Raw genomic sequence first — 15175 nt, forward strand, 5'->3', positions numbered from 1 at the left:
ACATTGCTCATTTTTGCGACAGTATGCTTTTTGATCCAGCAGAAGCTCATGTTAGTGGAAAGTGGCAAAGGCGATTTTAGCTCGTTCCCTTCTCTATGCAGCTCCCCCAAATTTGTTCAACAGGAAATCCTTTGGAACAGTTATGTAAGTAGTTAAGGGGACTGCAGAAGAAAGGGGGAGTCTATGGAAAACACTACCTTCCCTTTGGCACACAGAAACCTCCACTGGATCAAAGAACCTTCTTTCAGCAGAGGGACGCCGCTGGATACAACCCAATCTTACTTTTCATTTTAATAAAGTACTATTTTTGTTTGAGGATTATATGAAGAGTAAGGCAATTTCCCCCCCTCTCAGATATCTGTAGGATAAAAGAGGGAAATAGAGTAAGAGCTCAAGAAAGAAAGGTCTCATTTTTCTTTATTCCTGCAACTAATGTCAATTTCAAGTCTTGTTCCAAAAACAAATGATTTGACTGATAGATGTGACTCTTGACCTCGGTCAATCTCATTTTAAAGTAAAACATATTTGCCCCAAAACAGCAAGGCAATGCTTTTACAAAACACCTGCTGGAAGTACTTGGTTTTGACACACATCAGGGGCACTTGCTTCCTAGAATATAATCATCATGTCAAGGCCACCCCCGATTCTGAATGCAGAGCAGATTGGGCATATTTTTAATATAAAGATCAGAAAATAATTTCTGTATTATAGAATATTGTGTAAAATGCATGCTATATGGGCTGTCTTTGTAGGCTGGAAACCTAAGTAAGACTTCTAGTGAACACTGAAGATACTATTGAAAAGATAGAGCTGAATGCCCACTAAGCGGTCTTCATGTTTGTTATATTATGGGCTTATGAATCCTTTCATTGGTTTTGAAAGAACAAATGCATATGAACACTGAGACTGCGAAGTTTTTTTGTGCAGGAGACAGAAATTCAAGAAAAAACATCTCTTGTACTAAGGTGACAATTTCAGCTGTCACTGAAATGTAATATTCAAGGTGTTGAAATTTTGGTGGCTGTGGAATGATTACTTGGGACTAAATATAGCAATCTGGTGAGCAACAGATCAGCCATTTTTGTGTCTTATAAAGTCTTTTGTGCCTTGTTTAAACTTCTGAAAGAAGATATTTACGTCAGGACTTGTTAATTAACTTGACTCCTACAATATTTCCCCCCTGTGCAACTGCCATTTCACATTACACTTGGCTTTTATAAAGGAATCTAACCTATTTCCCTCCCTCAATTTTATACAGAACAGAAATATCTGCTTAAAAGGCTGTTTTTTCATCTGATGTGACAGTTCTGAGTTAGCGAATTAGAAATGGTCTTTGTGAGCCTAAGCCATCAGTTTCTATTGATCACACATTGTTATCCTTCTGGTAATTGTGTCTCATAAACAGCACAGCAAGATTCACTTCTATCAGTTTCATTTCTGTTCTGCAAAACAAGATTTGCAGTGAGGCAATATCTAATTCTTAGTCTCTCTATATATTTGTAAAAGTGCCAATCCCTTTAGTTCTAAATGTCACATGCTTTAAGGGGACATTATGGCAAATATCAAGAGAAGGACATCAAGAAAATATGCGTATCAGCAGGTTGACTTTTAAAGGCAAGAGCAAACTTTTGGACTGCACTTAAATGAGGCAGCCCATCAAGGAGGACTTTCTAATTGACAACTGTGGAATATGAGATTTTAACAGTGCATCTGGAAATTTCATGTACCCTAGCCAGCAATTGCAGGTCCAATCATGGTAGTAGGAAACACAGTCAAATTCTTAAAGAGATTTGCAGTGCAATCCATTGCATGTCGAAGTAAGCACCACTGAGTTCAATGGGACTTATTTTCAGATAGGTGAGTATAGGACTGCAGCCTTACTCATGTCTAGATTGGTTAAACACACACTTAACAACCACCTACTTATTTACTACAAAAAAAAACCAAGGATGGTAATCCTAGTTACCTTAACTTTTCCTGCATTTTCCTCCTCTTCTTTTTTTTCTTCGAATTCAAAGGCAACAGTCATACGTTGCTGTCTTTGCTCCTCCCATAGAGTAGGATTAAAACTATCGCTGTCAGACTGGAAATCTAATTAGAGTAGAAATTAACATCATAATCAAAATATACCTAGTAATAAAACTTTACGCACAATATCAACTTAAACAACCAAATAACATCTGTGGGTGCAGATAGTCAAAAGCATGTAGGCCTCAAGTTAACCCAGTATGAGCATGCTTGGGGCTGCGAGCTAAGGTCACTCTTGATTTTTGTCCATGCAAACATACATCCTTTCCCAGCTACCAACTTGCCTAAAGTTCAGCAAATTCATTTGATATGATGTTCCGGCAATCCAGAGCCAGTTTCTAACTTCTAACCACAATGGTTTACAGCAGAAATGAAACTTTGATTGATTACCAAGAATTATTGGCCTTTTCTTTACCATTTTTTTTAAAGCTAGCCCACCAGAAGACCACCACCCATTTTCTGTCACAGGCTCGTTGTATGGCATGGGGTATATTACTCTGGTACACTTTCAAACAAAGGGCGAGCAGAAACAAAACAACAGTCCAGTAGTACTTTAAAGGCTAGCAAATGTATTATTACTTTCATGGATTACCAATAATGATGAAACTGACATGAAAACTTGTGCCATAATAAATGTGTTAGTCTTCAAGAGGCTAGTACTGTTCTTTTTGTTGAACTATGATCAAAGCAACCATGTCGTTGTGAGGATAAAAAGACTGTAAAACAAATTTAAAATGCTATTTAAAAAGTAGGACGCTGCTGATGAGAACTCAGTGTGCAGAGTCTATATGTAGTACAGGAGCACAGTTCCAACAGACAGTTGTCACATATTGGATTTGTTGAGGACCTACAAGTCAAATGTTTGTAGCCCTAAATTGTGTCCATTATTCAAAGCCTATCCCCCAAATTCAAAATCAGGGATAGGCAGGCAGGAAGGAGCATTTTATTTGAAGCTCAAGGTGATATTCATGGGTCTTCTTTTCCCCATGTTACCCTCACTACAACCCTGTGAGGTGGGTTTGGCTGAGATACAGTGGCTGGCCCAAGGTCACACAGTGAGTTTTGTGGCTGAGTTTAACCCTGGTCTCCCAGGTCCTAGTCTACTTAATATCCCTTTACCTTATTTCACATTCTGGCGGGAAAAGATGTAGAACTTAATAAACTGGGGAAGGGGAACAATCTTTCCCCACAGTCTGTAAATATATTGTTAACAGTCCTTTTTCACAGGAGGATAGGGAGACAACCAGAACAAGTGGGGACCACACAACCTATCTTTAAGAAGAAAGCAACTGTGACAGCAGGGACGCCTTCTGACGCTTTTCAAATGTATTAGGTGCTGTTTGTAAAACTGCAATGCCTAAGTATCCACAGCAAGGGAGGAGGTTGGTGAGAAAACCAGAATAACTTGGCCACAGTCCAGTGACCACTCATTGGCCATGCCGCCATGAATTCCTAGCAGCCCTGCCAAATCAGGCACTAGCTTTCATTGCTATGGTTTATCAAAAATGAAAGTTAAAAAGTGGGGAAGGGAGTGGTTTGTATTGTAAAACAACAACTATCTATAGAATAATTGTTTAGAATACTTAAGTCAACATTGATTATTTACTGAATAGCTTTCCTTTTTTTGATAAGTACCTTCATCACCACGAGGTTGCTGAGGAAACATGTAGTTGGTCAGCACTCTTTGCTTTGTTTCTGGATGTGCCTCAGTTTGAAGAGGGATAAGGGCCTTGGACTGCAAATTCAAAGCAAACAACATTACAATAACTCCAAAATTATGGCATCTAAAATTATCATGCACACTAACAAATAGTGTCCAATTACAATGAGCATTGTAATTAACATTCTTGATCAAAACAATACTAACTACATAATTTCTAGGTATTAAATTACATTGTAATGATTAGGAAATAGCAGCTCCAACCAACAGATGGCGCTGTGTTGTTTTCTTATTACTTAAAACAAAAAAATTTTTTTCCTTCCAGTAGCACCTTAAAGACTTAGTTGGTCTTTAAGGTGCTACTGGAAGGAAAAAAATTTTTTTGTTTTGACTATGGCAGACCAACACGGCTACCTATCTTATTACTTAGATACTGTTCTATATGCTACCACCCTTTTGTCCTAACGAAGAAATTGAAGTATCCTTAAAACTAAGAGTATGATCCAGAAGCCTGTATATTGATTATCTGTTTTACATTTACATAAACATTGTCCTTCCTGTAACATCTCTACAATGCCACAGTTCTATCATAGATAGAAGACTCCATCCTCCTTTTATATGACAACGATGGAGAACTGGATCCAGCCAGTGGGGTAGAACCTTACTTTCCCCAACCTTCTATGGGCCAAGTCTGACAGGTGGACAGGGCTGCCAACCTCTGAAACACCTGGTGTCAGAATGAAATCAAACTCTGCAGGGAAAAGCATAGTACTTTGCAAGCCTTGATACTCTACTGATGTTTGCCGCTTACAACGTATAGGGCTTTGTTGGCACTGGTGATCAGCTGAGAGTCACTGCCTGCAAAATCCCTTTCGGCCCAGGCATATCTTTAACAGCCAAATACCCAGGGGGGTATGGCTAGACCAAAATTAGGCCTGTGGGTTAGAGGTTCCCCACCACTGACAGATGATTAGACTCAACAGGTCTTGGGCTTAAGCACCCTCCCTTGTGAAACACCCATCACATTGTACAGAAGGAAATAAATACATAAAAAGGTTGCTATTTGAACTAGTAAATTCTTCCCTCCCAACATCTCACTGCTTCCCCACGCCACTGCACTCTGCCTAACAGTAGGGCTAGCCCTGCTTGGTGCTTCAAAATATTTGGGGGTTCGCTGGGAGATCTGCTGATACGGATGAACTTGATTGAAGCAGAACTTGAGATGCTATGAACAATTTTGCATTATACTCATAATTTTTATTCCCCCCCCCACCAGAAAGCACCATCTGGTTTAACAGGTTTAAGCACTTTTAAGTTCACTATACATATTTTACAAATACAAACACAGCTGAGTTTGCTGCCCTGTTATTTAGCTGTTATAATGAGAACAGACACCTGTACCTGGTTGTCTGAAAGCCACAAAGCTGCAAGTTCTTTAAGTTTTGTAAAAGTGATAGGCAAATTTTTCAATCTGTAAAAATAACAAAATTGGGACAACTTGAGTATTTACTTAAACATTGTCAAGATATTTATGCAGCATTTGAACAGTCATATGACAGCAATTTCACCTTTGGTCATCCTCTTGCATTGCTTTTAAAAGGCATATTTATGGAAATACAGTACTTGGTTCTTTTTCAAAGAATATTTTCCCAGTTAAAAATGTATACATAATTTAATTTCCTAAATACTCAGAGAAGATTGTCTTACACACACACACACACACACACACACACACCCTACCTAATCTATTGTTATGTGTTAAGTTTTTAGCTAAGGCAGTATTCCAAACCCAAGAACACCACTGCTGCAAGGAAACCCTGCAAATGTCTTCCAGCTGCTAAATGTCTCACTTTTGACTGCTACCAGAATAAAATCCTTATGAATCACTTTCACACTAGCATGCATTGACAAAAGAATTATAAAGGCTTGTGCTTTTTTAGGAATAGCGTTCATTGTTATGCTGGATATGTGCTCAAACATGAGGGCAAGCTTAGCAGTCTCCTATGAAAGTGTCCTCTCACCGCAGGGCAAGCATCTTTAAATCTGTGACACTGGGATTAATGCTTTTCCCTTGTGTCCATCATAAATCTCATTCTGACACCCTCCCTAGCCTCTTCTGTAACAACATGCAGAAATAGGGCAGTTTGGAACCTGCTGTCCTTTATATCTGCTCCACTAGAAACGCTTTATACTTCAGAGCTCTGCTTCCATTTTCTCCAGTTGTGGTGCACATTGTCCTGACACACCAGCTTCTTGGAAACTGTATTTCTGGCATAACCCTTGGGCTGGGATGTCAGCAGAAACAGGAACCACGAAATATTCTTAACTGGGTCCCTCTTTATGTATCTACTTATTCAGTTGCATACCTTCCTGTTAACCATGCACTACAGCAGACTCCAAGGGGACAGAAAGACAGTTGCTTTATGAAGCGAACAATAAACAGGACTAGTTCTGAGTCCAGCTTACATAGAACTGAACAGGTAGAGAGCTAAAAACACACACAAACATACCATAAATCCTACTCACTGAATCACAGGAGGAGCAATGGTTGCAGCCAGTTACCTTTTAACCCTTTACATTCCATGTAACACAGGCCCCATCCAAGTACCAGAATGTTTGATTTCAAGACCCCGTAACCCTATTAGGGCACTACATTTACAAACATGGTTCATGCTAAATGAAAATTAAATCACAATATCAGCTTGCTGATTCTGTGAAATTATTCCCACTTTTGTGCTTTAAAGACTGCATGTGGGGGGAAACAAGTGCTATATAGAAAACTCTAATTAGTTCCAACAAGAAGAACAGGGATGTTTAAATTAGCTGAAGTTGAATTTTTTTTGCTACCCTTTTCAGTTAAATGAATCATAGGATTTCGGCTTTAATTACTGCAGCCTCTGGAAAATGTCAGTTGATGACATATTATTCATAAAATGACCTGAAATATTTAAGCAAAAAAAAAGAGACTATCTGCAACATTTATCAAATGTTTGCGTTCTTCTTTATGAATTAAATGTAATTCTCATTCAGAGGAGAAGGTCATCCTGTTCTGCAAGTTGGACACCAGAGGTTTGTAGAACCTCCACTGGGAGGAACCCAGTTTTAGCTCTGCCTTCCTCCTTTGATGAAGTAGCCTCTTGTGGCTTTCTAAACCAGAAACGTTTTTGACATTTCTCTTTTCTCTCTACGCTACATGGTTTAGAGCAACTATGTCCTTGTTCCTTCTCCTTTTTAATTACATCCATCAGTTTGTAAACCTGTGGAAGGTATTGTGCTATTTAATAAACTTTGTGCTGCACCTAAATAACTTTATGCCAACAATAATGTCACTGCTGCTGTTCAACTAATGAAAAAGAGAAATGCTTCCTTGAGAAAAGCTGTCTGGATCTCATGAAACAAATTAACATATCTGCATATACGTTGTTCTGTCAGCTGATAATCTGGCAATGCTTCAAGAGAAAAATGTTAGGATACGTTTTGAACAGTTCTCGGTTCAAAAGAGCACTGATTATGCAAGAAATCTAAAATAATAAAAACATTACCTGTTGTCACTCAAGTTTAAGACTCTGAGTTTCTGCATTTGTCCAATCTCATCAGGAAGAAATTCCAGTTTGTTAGAGCGCAGAGACATAACTGTTACATTCTTACAACTTCCAATCTGTAGGCGTCAAAAACAATTGTTAAGGCATGGGCTATGTCACCAGAATTGCCATCTATGTAGGTAGCTTAGTTACGTCTTTAAAATAACTTTATTATATATGCTTTTTTACATGTTGTTTGGTGCTGATTTCGATGCTTATCTATAAGGGAAAAGCACCAAGCAGTATAAAAATTCCAGAAAATATGAATGCTTTTCTCTTTGTCTGACCTCTAGCCTAATTAAGTCATCCTAAACCTCATCCGCAACTGGACCTAACGGTCAGGGGTACCTTTACCTTTTTAAACACATCCTAATCTGACCTATTTAGATCATTTATGGAAGAAACTCCATGCTCCATGGTAGTCACATTATCATGCATTAGCAATGCATAAAGTATAGAGCCCTGCAGCAGACATGGAACCCTCTTTTACAAACCACATACCTTTGCATTCATTACCCATGAAAAACTTAGATCCCAATGTTAAGTACACGTAAATCCCACCCACCACTTATCATCTAGATGCTACTCCCTCTATGTTATATGAAAACTACTCCCTTAGGTTACCAAGCCTTTCTAAGTAACTGCCTCACAGAAATGTCTGTCGGGACAGAGATGTGGCACCTTAAGGCCTCCCTTGATATCACCTAAGCTATGATGTAATGCATTATAAGCCATTTGAAAACCACTCCACCACATATGTCACAAGAGAAGATACAGGCCACAAGGTACATGAAACAGTTTATTCCCATGTCAATCACCCATTTCTTAAGATATGCAATGTGGATGTGAGCAGAAGCTAGGCTTGAGTCTTGTATATTTTAGACATTTTCTGATGAAGTGATGTGATGTGGGAGAAGAATGTAAAAATGATCTATAGTGTTTAACAGATGTGTGGCTTGAACTCATGTCACTGCTTTGCAAATGCCTTGAATGAGTATTCCTGCATTCAAGCTACAGAAACTGCTGTTGCTTAGATTGAATGGTTCTTTATCACCATCACACCAAAGCTTTAACCAAGAACCTGGCAAAGATTGTGACAAAGAACACTAGCCTTGGCTGCAAAACCCATACTTTTGACTGACAGGAGTTGGAATTATGCTTTTAGAAGCCAGATTCGTTAGTGTCAGCTGCTCTGGATTATAACACAGGTTGAGAAATTGACTTCATCTCCCCCTAGGATGGAACGTTTTCACTTTGCAGCTTTTGCCCAGATTTGATATTTGCATGGAGAGCCCCCTTTGGAACTATTTCTCTGTTCCTGCATATTTTGTCTACAACTTATACAACACTAACAGACAATTTATTCAGAGGGATAGAAGACAATGTGCAACAAACTGAGTGAAGGTGGTGTTTCAAATCTAGCGTAACATAATTTATTTTATTTATTTATAAAATGTATTTCTATTCACATACAAGGTATAAAGACTTAAACCAATGCAAAATCAAAACAAATAAATACAAAAACAATATTCAATCAATAATCAGAAAGCCAAAGAGGAACAGACTCATAAACATGCAAGAATCATTTGAATCCTAACCTAAGGGTAACAAGTTGGCACCAATTGGGAGTGGATATGCCTTTTATTCTTTTATAATGTACTCAACCCTTTATATCGGAATGAATCCCAATACTGATAATCTCAAACTCTTGAGAGGAAAAAGCATATTCTCAACATATTGACCAATGAGAACTGCATTATGATTCCAAATTGGAAACCTTTGACCCACTATAGCATTAAGTGAATCAACACTTTAGAAACCAAACACCCTTGAAGACAAGGCAATTTCCAAAAATGTCTGGGGGTTTTTTAACCCCAGTTTAAATAAACTCAAACACTGAAAGGCTTGCCTTTAGAAGGTCTGTTCCCACACCATTACACCGTGTAAGGAAATCACCTGTGTATTCTAGTAGAACCAGTTACTAGATACCATCTTGCAGACAAGTTAATCAATTTTGGGCATTATGTCTAACAACCTCAGCTGCACCAAACTGATAAAACCACTGCTGTTCCATTTCCAAGCTCTCAGTTAGGAAAGGCTCGCATGAAGATGAAAAATTGTAACCATAGGGTCCCAGTCTACTTGGTTTGTCATGTCTTCATACAACAGTTCTGAGAATGAAGATGGTACACCGAGAATGACATCAGCCTGAAGCTCCTGAATGTGTTGGAAGCATCCTCAGTAAGAAAGAGTAGACATGTGTACAGAAAGCATTGCGGCAAAGGAGTGGCCAGCATATTGACTCCTCCTTGTGGGCACTGCTCCCTGAAGAAATAAATTGTTACCTAATGGTTGTACTGGATTGTTAACTTCCAAACTGCCCTATTTTCAAAGTATGATGTAACATTTACAAGCTGATACAAAACTTTAGAAATTAAAAATGTTTGAAATTCATCATTTTTATGTGAATATTGCCCTTTTGTATTGAGACCAAACTCTGATTTGGTAATAGTGCCTTCAGTGTAAATTTATTCTGGATAAAGACAGGGAAATTTTCAAGTAATCATATTTCATAATATATCCTTACTTCTCTAGGCAGTTCAGGCAGGAAATTTTCATCTACAGCTAGTGTCCGCAGACTGTGCAAGTAGCCAATGGTGGGAGGTAGAGACTCTAGTTCATTACAGCTGCAGTCGAATTCCTCTAATAAAGATAAACTGAAACGTTAAGTACATTTGTTAGTCTATGTCACAAAGCCATCAATCACTTGGGGTTTTTAATATCTAAATCTTAACATTCCAGATCTGCAAACTATGCAAACATAAGACTTTCAAATGACAAAAATATAAGTATCTTACACATTTTTGAGCTGCAGTACAAAATATGCATTTGAAGGACATAATGGAATTATATTTGGAAATGCTTTCTAGTTGAAGCAGAGGAATGGTCCATCTAGGGCACTACTGTCAACACTAACTAATAATAAAGCCACAGGAGAGCATTTATGCAGTAGTATATGGCAAACACCCATGTATATTTTGTCACGTGTATATGATTGGCAGAAAGTTCTTACCACATGTAATTACGGCAGATGTGTGTATTGGTCTCCTCCCATTTGCATATGAAGCAAAATAGACATATGCAATTTTATCATGCATAAACAGGCCCTATCAAGAGATATCTTAACCATGAATCTTTAAGTAGAAATGCTAGCAACTGAGTCTTATACTGACAATAAATGTGCTGTAATAAAACGCCAGAAACACTTTCCAGTATTACTTAAGTAATACATATTTTACAAGGGATTGTCTAGACCAATTTCAGTCTGGCTTCAGGCCCAGTTTTAGTACTGAAATAACCTTGGTTGATCTGGCTGACCTGTACTAGGGGAATGCAACCCTGCTAAGTCTCCTAGACTTATTGGTGGCTTTTGATGGCACTGACCACTGTTTCCTTCTGAATCAGTTCTGTAGCTGGAAGTCAGAAACATGGTGAAACAGAGGTTCAACTTCTACCTACAGGGCTGTTTCCAGAGAATGGCACCAAGACAATTCCATACTGTCCCCCACGCTGTTTAAATAGATGTTACAGCCATTCTGAGTGTTCTTCAAGGTACAGTGGACCTGCCACTTACATGAAGGTTCAGTTCTAAAAGTCCACATGCAAAGGCAAAATTGTGTAAAGCCAGGATTCCCCGGAACCACTCTCAACTTGTCTGGAGCGGGCCTTGCCCTCTGCCTCACTTACCGCACAAGCCTTGGGATGCTCCCAGAGCCAGGTAAGCAAGACAGATGGATCAAAAAGCTCTTGCCATTGCGTAAAGCCAGGAACCCCTCCCCCAACCCCTGGTGCACGCCCCCCACCCCACCTGTCCAGAGTTGGATTTGCCCTCCGTCTCACTTACTAGGCTCTTGGGACATTCCCAGAGCTTTTATACCTCATTCCCAATGCACAGTAAGCAAGGTATCTGGGAAGGAGGCAGGAGGGCTCTGAAAGCATCTCACAACCCTTCAAGCTCCCTCCCAAAGCCTAGTAAGTGAGATGGAGGGCTTTAAAACTCTTTCCATGGTGGGTTTTCCCAGCTCACCATTTATTTACTTATTTATCGGCCATGCACCTAAGATTGCGATTGTGTCAGTAAAGTGAGCATAGGTTGAGGCCCACTGCGCTTGGAGTATTATTCCATAAATACACTGATACCAATCACTGTCTCTACATATCATCTGAGTCAGGAGAGGTTGTGCAGTTGTTGGACGGATGTCTGGAAGCAGTAATGGGTTAGATGACAGCCAAAACTGAAGCTGAATCCTGACAAGATAGCAATCCTGTTGACAGGAGATTCTTGTGTTCAAGAGCTGGATAGATGGCATATTCTGGAGGGAGCTGCACTCCTTCTGATGGCATCTGGAGGTGCCCTTGGCTTCACGTGTCTTGGAACACCTATTAGTAGCTGCAGTTTGCTTGCCAGCTACAGCCATTCTTAGACGGTGATAGCCTGGCAGCAGGCTCCTACAGTCTGGTAACTTCCAAGTTAGATTACTCTAACATATTCTATGTGGGGCTTTGCCCTTGAAAATGGTTCAGAAGTTGTAGCAGGGGAAGACCACCATGGCAAGAGTGCTGAGTGGTTCAGCCAGTTTAGTTCATATAACACCAGTTCTGAAGAGTTTGTACAGTCTGCCAATATGCTACTGTGCTTATTTCAAGGTTTTAATGTTGACTTCTAATGCTCTGAAAATTTTAGGGTTAAGTTACCTGAAGGAGCACCTCATCCTATATTATCCTGCCTGCTGGAGATGCTATACTCACTATTCCATCACCAAGTGGGGTTCATACATCTGAGACTTGTGAAGAGACCTGTGGAAAGTTGTGGAATGCCCTCCACCTTGAATTTAGGTTGGTGTCTACACTGGTTGGATTTCAGCACCAAGTTAAAACTTACCTCTTTATCCAGATTTTTAATGATGTGGGGTACTCAGCCACTGATACTTGGAGAGAGCAGTTATAATATTTATGAATTGTATACTGTTCTCAGTTTTTTTATTGATGTTGTTTTTAATAATTGATGTGTTCCACCCTTGTGGTCACTTGATTTGATGCAGGGTAAGATAAACATGAAAATAAATAAATAAGTTTCCATAATCCTACAAAATAATTCTGCAATAATTCTGTGAATTTAACTGCTAGAACAGCCTGATAAGTGGCACTCTCTATTGAAAGCTTGACTGAATTAAAAAGAAACTGTTTCAATAAATCCTGAACTACCATAATGTTATGGTTGTGTAGCAGGTATAATACTGGCTACCAACTACCCAGGACAGGAGGGAAGGGGGTACACACTGACTTCTCATTAACAGAAGTATTATATTTTACAAATGACCAAGATCAAAGCTTTCCCCCATAAATTTATTGGCAACAGTAAAATAGCAAGTGCCCAATACAGCCTTCAGTTATTTACTTCGACATTCTTCAGACGAACAAATCTAAAAACAGCTGCTCCACAACCCACAGTCCATCTGGTTCCCCACACATCTCCCCTGCAACTAGCTACTAGACCACACTAGCCCGGAGGACTGAAGTGTGTCATCCTCTTGAGAACTGCACAGTGATTCATGAAGTGGGTTGGAAAGAGAACAGCTGAAAGCTTTGTTAGGCTTTTCATTATATGCTTGCGGCTGCCAAGCTGTAATTTAAGCCAGAGGAAGTGATCATTTCTAAAGGCAGCATTCAGACAACTTGGCCCAGATCCACTTTAGGCTTGCGCTGACAGAAGATGTAGACATAGGTGACTGTGCTTTAGTAGACCACCTGGCAAAATGATCATGCTGCACCTTCAGTGATGCTACAACCAGACAAGAAACGTTATCATTTATTGCAATTCCCTTTCAGCTGCCACCAGTCCCTAGAATGGCAATACAGAATATATGGAAGAGGGAAAATGTTGTGTTTCAAACGTATCCACACTAACCAAATGCTGAATTCAATCCCTGGCACCTTCAGTTCAAGGATCTCAGGTAGCAGGACTGAGAAAGACCGCTGTGAAAGCCATCAACAATCAGAGTAGACAATACTGGGATAGATGGACCAATGGTATAACTCAGTATAAAGCAACTTTATATGTGCTTCTGTGTAAATGAAGAAACATGTATTGCTCAGATCAAAGGCATTAAGGATTGAAGCAAAGTGCTATCACAAAATCAATCACTACGTAAGCATTAAGGGAGCAATCTAATATCGTGTCTGTGGATGCAACAGCATTCACTTTCTCCTTCAGCCGCTGCACCTGCCCCTCCCGCACCGAGAACTGCGGGGCTAAAGAGGAGGAAAATCCTATTTGTACAGCTGAATATGTCTCTCAAATATGAAAAATGTTATAAGGACTTAGGATGATGTAATAACCTCTCAATTGCAAAATGAGAATGAAACAAACTGGTCATTGTAAATTGACAAATTATGAGATGTAAATGCTAATTGCTATATTTATGCCAGCCATGGTCATCAAGATTCTAAAATTATATGGATCTCATATAAAAGATTCAGTATAAAGACAAAAATTTGCAAGCATCATTTCAAAATGGTAAGAAGCTTTAGGTCTAGTTAAGATACTTTGAAGATGAGCACATCTGCAAGGAAGGAAACACAGCGTGTCCTACTAATGGTCAAGTGCAGTATATTTATTGACAAGTATCAATAAATATAGATAATAAAAGAGAGAGAAGGAAAAAAGCCTATTAGATCCCATTATACATGATTTCTGTAGCCTGGTTGCCACTTTTCTGTGGCTGGATCCCATGCTGCTGCAGTAACAGCTAACAGAGCAAAGCTTCAGAAAATACCTAAAAATTCTTTAAAAAACTGGTTTGCAAATGTGTGGAAGACAGTTGTGGATGGTGGCACTCATGAGCTTGCACCTGTGACTCATTGAGACCTCCCCCACCCTATTATTTAAATTGTCCCATCCTTCTGTGAATTTAAATAATCATTTCATAAAAGAGAAACCTTGTGGAAAAATTTCCATTGCAAATTTAAATCAAACACCAACAAAAATCTTTAACATTTTAACTTGCACATCACTGAAAAGCAAGGTTCTTATTGCAACAATTTCTGCACAGTCCAAACTGAATCATATAAAAAAAATATTCATATATGACACTTTACATGATGCAACATACATTTACTGGAGTTCTCACAAAACTCTCATCAGCTAAACAAATGATAAAAATAGAACAAAACACTGTCTGCCAAAGCTATCATCTGAATAAAGTAGTAATTTATGTATCTGTTTTTTATTACCGCTCATCAAGCTCTTGCTAAACATCTGGAAAATGCTACCAAAGCTATTATTTATAAATAAATATGATTCTACAAAACACTTATTGTTTTATACTTAGTTGTTAAAATTATTCTGTAACTCCACTTAGCAAGGGAAATTTAAAAGAATCTTGATAGTCTTTGAATTTTATATTATTTTTACACTTTCAATTTAAAAAACTGATCCAACTTTATAATTAAGGAGCAGAGTTAAGGTTTAAGAGTGCTACAGTGATTCCTTCCCTATGCTACAATGGAACTAGATCAAGAAAGTAACAGTTTATTTACCAGAACATGTAGCTGCTGTTATGCCCTTGTCTGTTTATTTCTCACTACACAAGGCAATGAAGCTGTAAGGAGTAGGCTGTGAAGTTATCCCCCACATGTCCCACAAAAAGCAGGCATTGTATTTGGAAAGCATTTCAAAATTTTGTATAACAGAAAAGAACACCATGAACATAGCACAGCTCAAGTTAAGCACTTGTAATTCCCATCGATCTTAACAGAAGAGAGTTAAGCATGTGCTCAGTTCTTCAAACGAAATCAATGATACTTAAAGAAAAACAGGTTGCTTATCTTAAACTGTAGCTCCTTG

General features: G+C 38.8%; 1 protein-coding gene across 15 annotated transcripts in view; it reads right to left on the minus strand.

Annotated features, from left to right (window-relative positions):
* Nucleotides 1-15175, minus strand: part of LRRC7 (leucine rich repeat containing 7) — a 194600-nt gene that overhangs the window by 66928 nt on the left and 112497 nt on the right. For 14 of the 15 annotated variants that reach the window (XM_083620903.1, XM_083620895.1, XM_083620905.1 and 11 more), the window contains 5 exons: nucleotides 9857-9986; nucleotides 7231-7346; nucleotides 5090-5159; nucleotides 3664-3763; nucleotides 1967-2091 (listed from right to left, as the gene is read on the minus strand). In XM_083620903.1, coding sequence (XP_083477029.1) covers nucleotides 1967-2091; nucleotides 3664-3763; nucleotides 5090-5159; nucleotides 7231-7346; nucleotides 9857-9986 — 541 coding nt within the window. Of the gene's footprint in view, nucleotides 1-1966; nucleotides 2092-3663; nucleotides 3764-5089; nucleotides 5160-7230; nucleotides 7347-9856; nucleotides 9987-15175 lie in introns of those variants that run through there. The other variant, XR_014549706.1, reaches the window with a different exon arrangement.

This window comes from Podarcis filfolensis (genome assembly GCF_964270895.1).
Source record: "Podarcis filfolensis genome assembly, chromosome: 6".
Taxonomy (NCBI): domain Eukaryota; kingdom Metazoa; phylum Chordata; class Lepidosauria; order Squamata; family Lacertidae; genus Podarcis; species Podarcis filfolensis.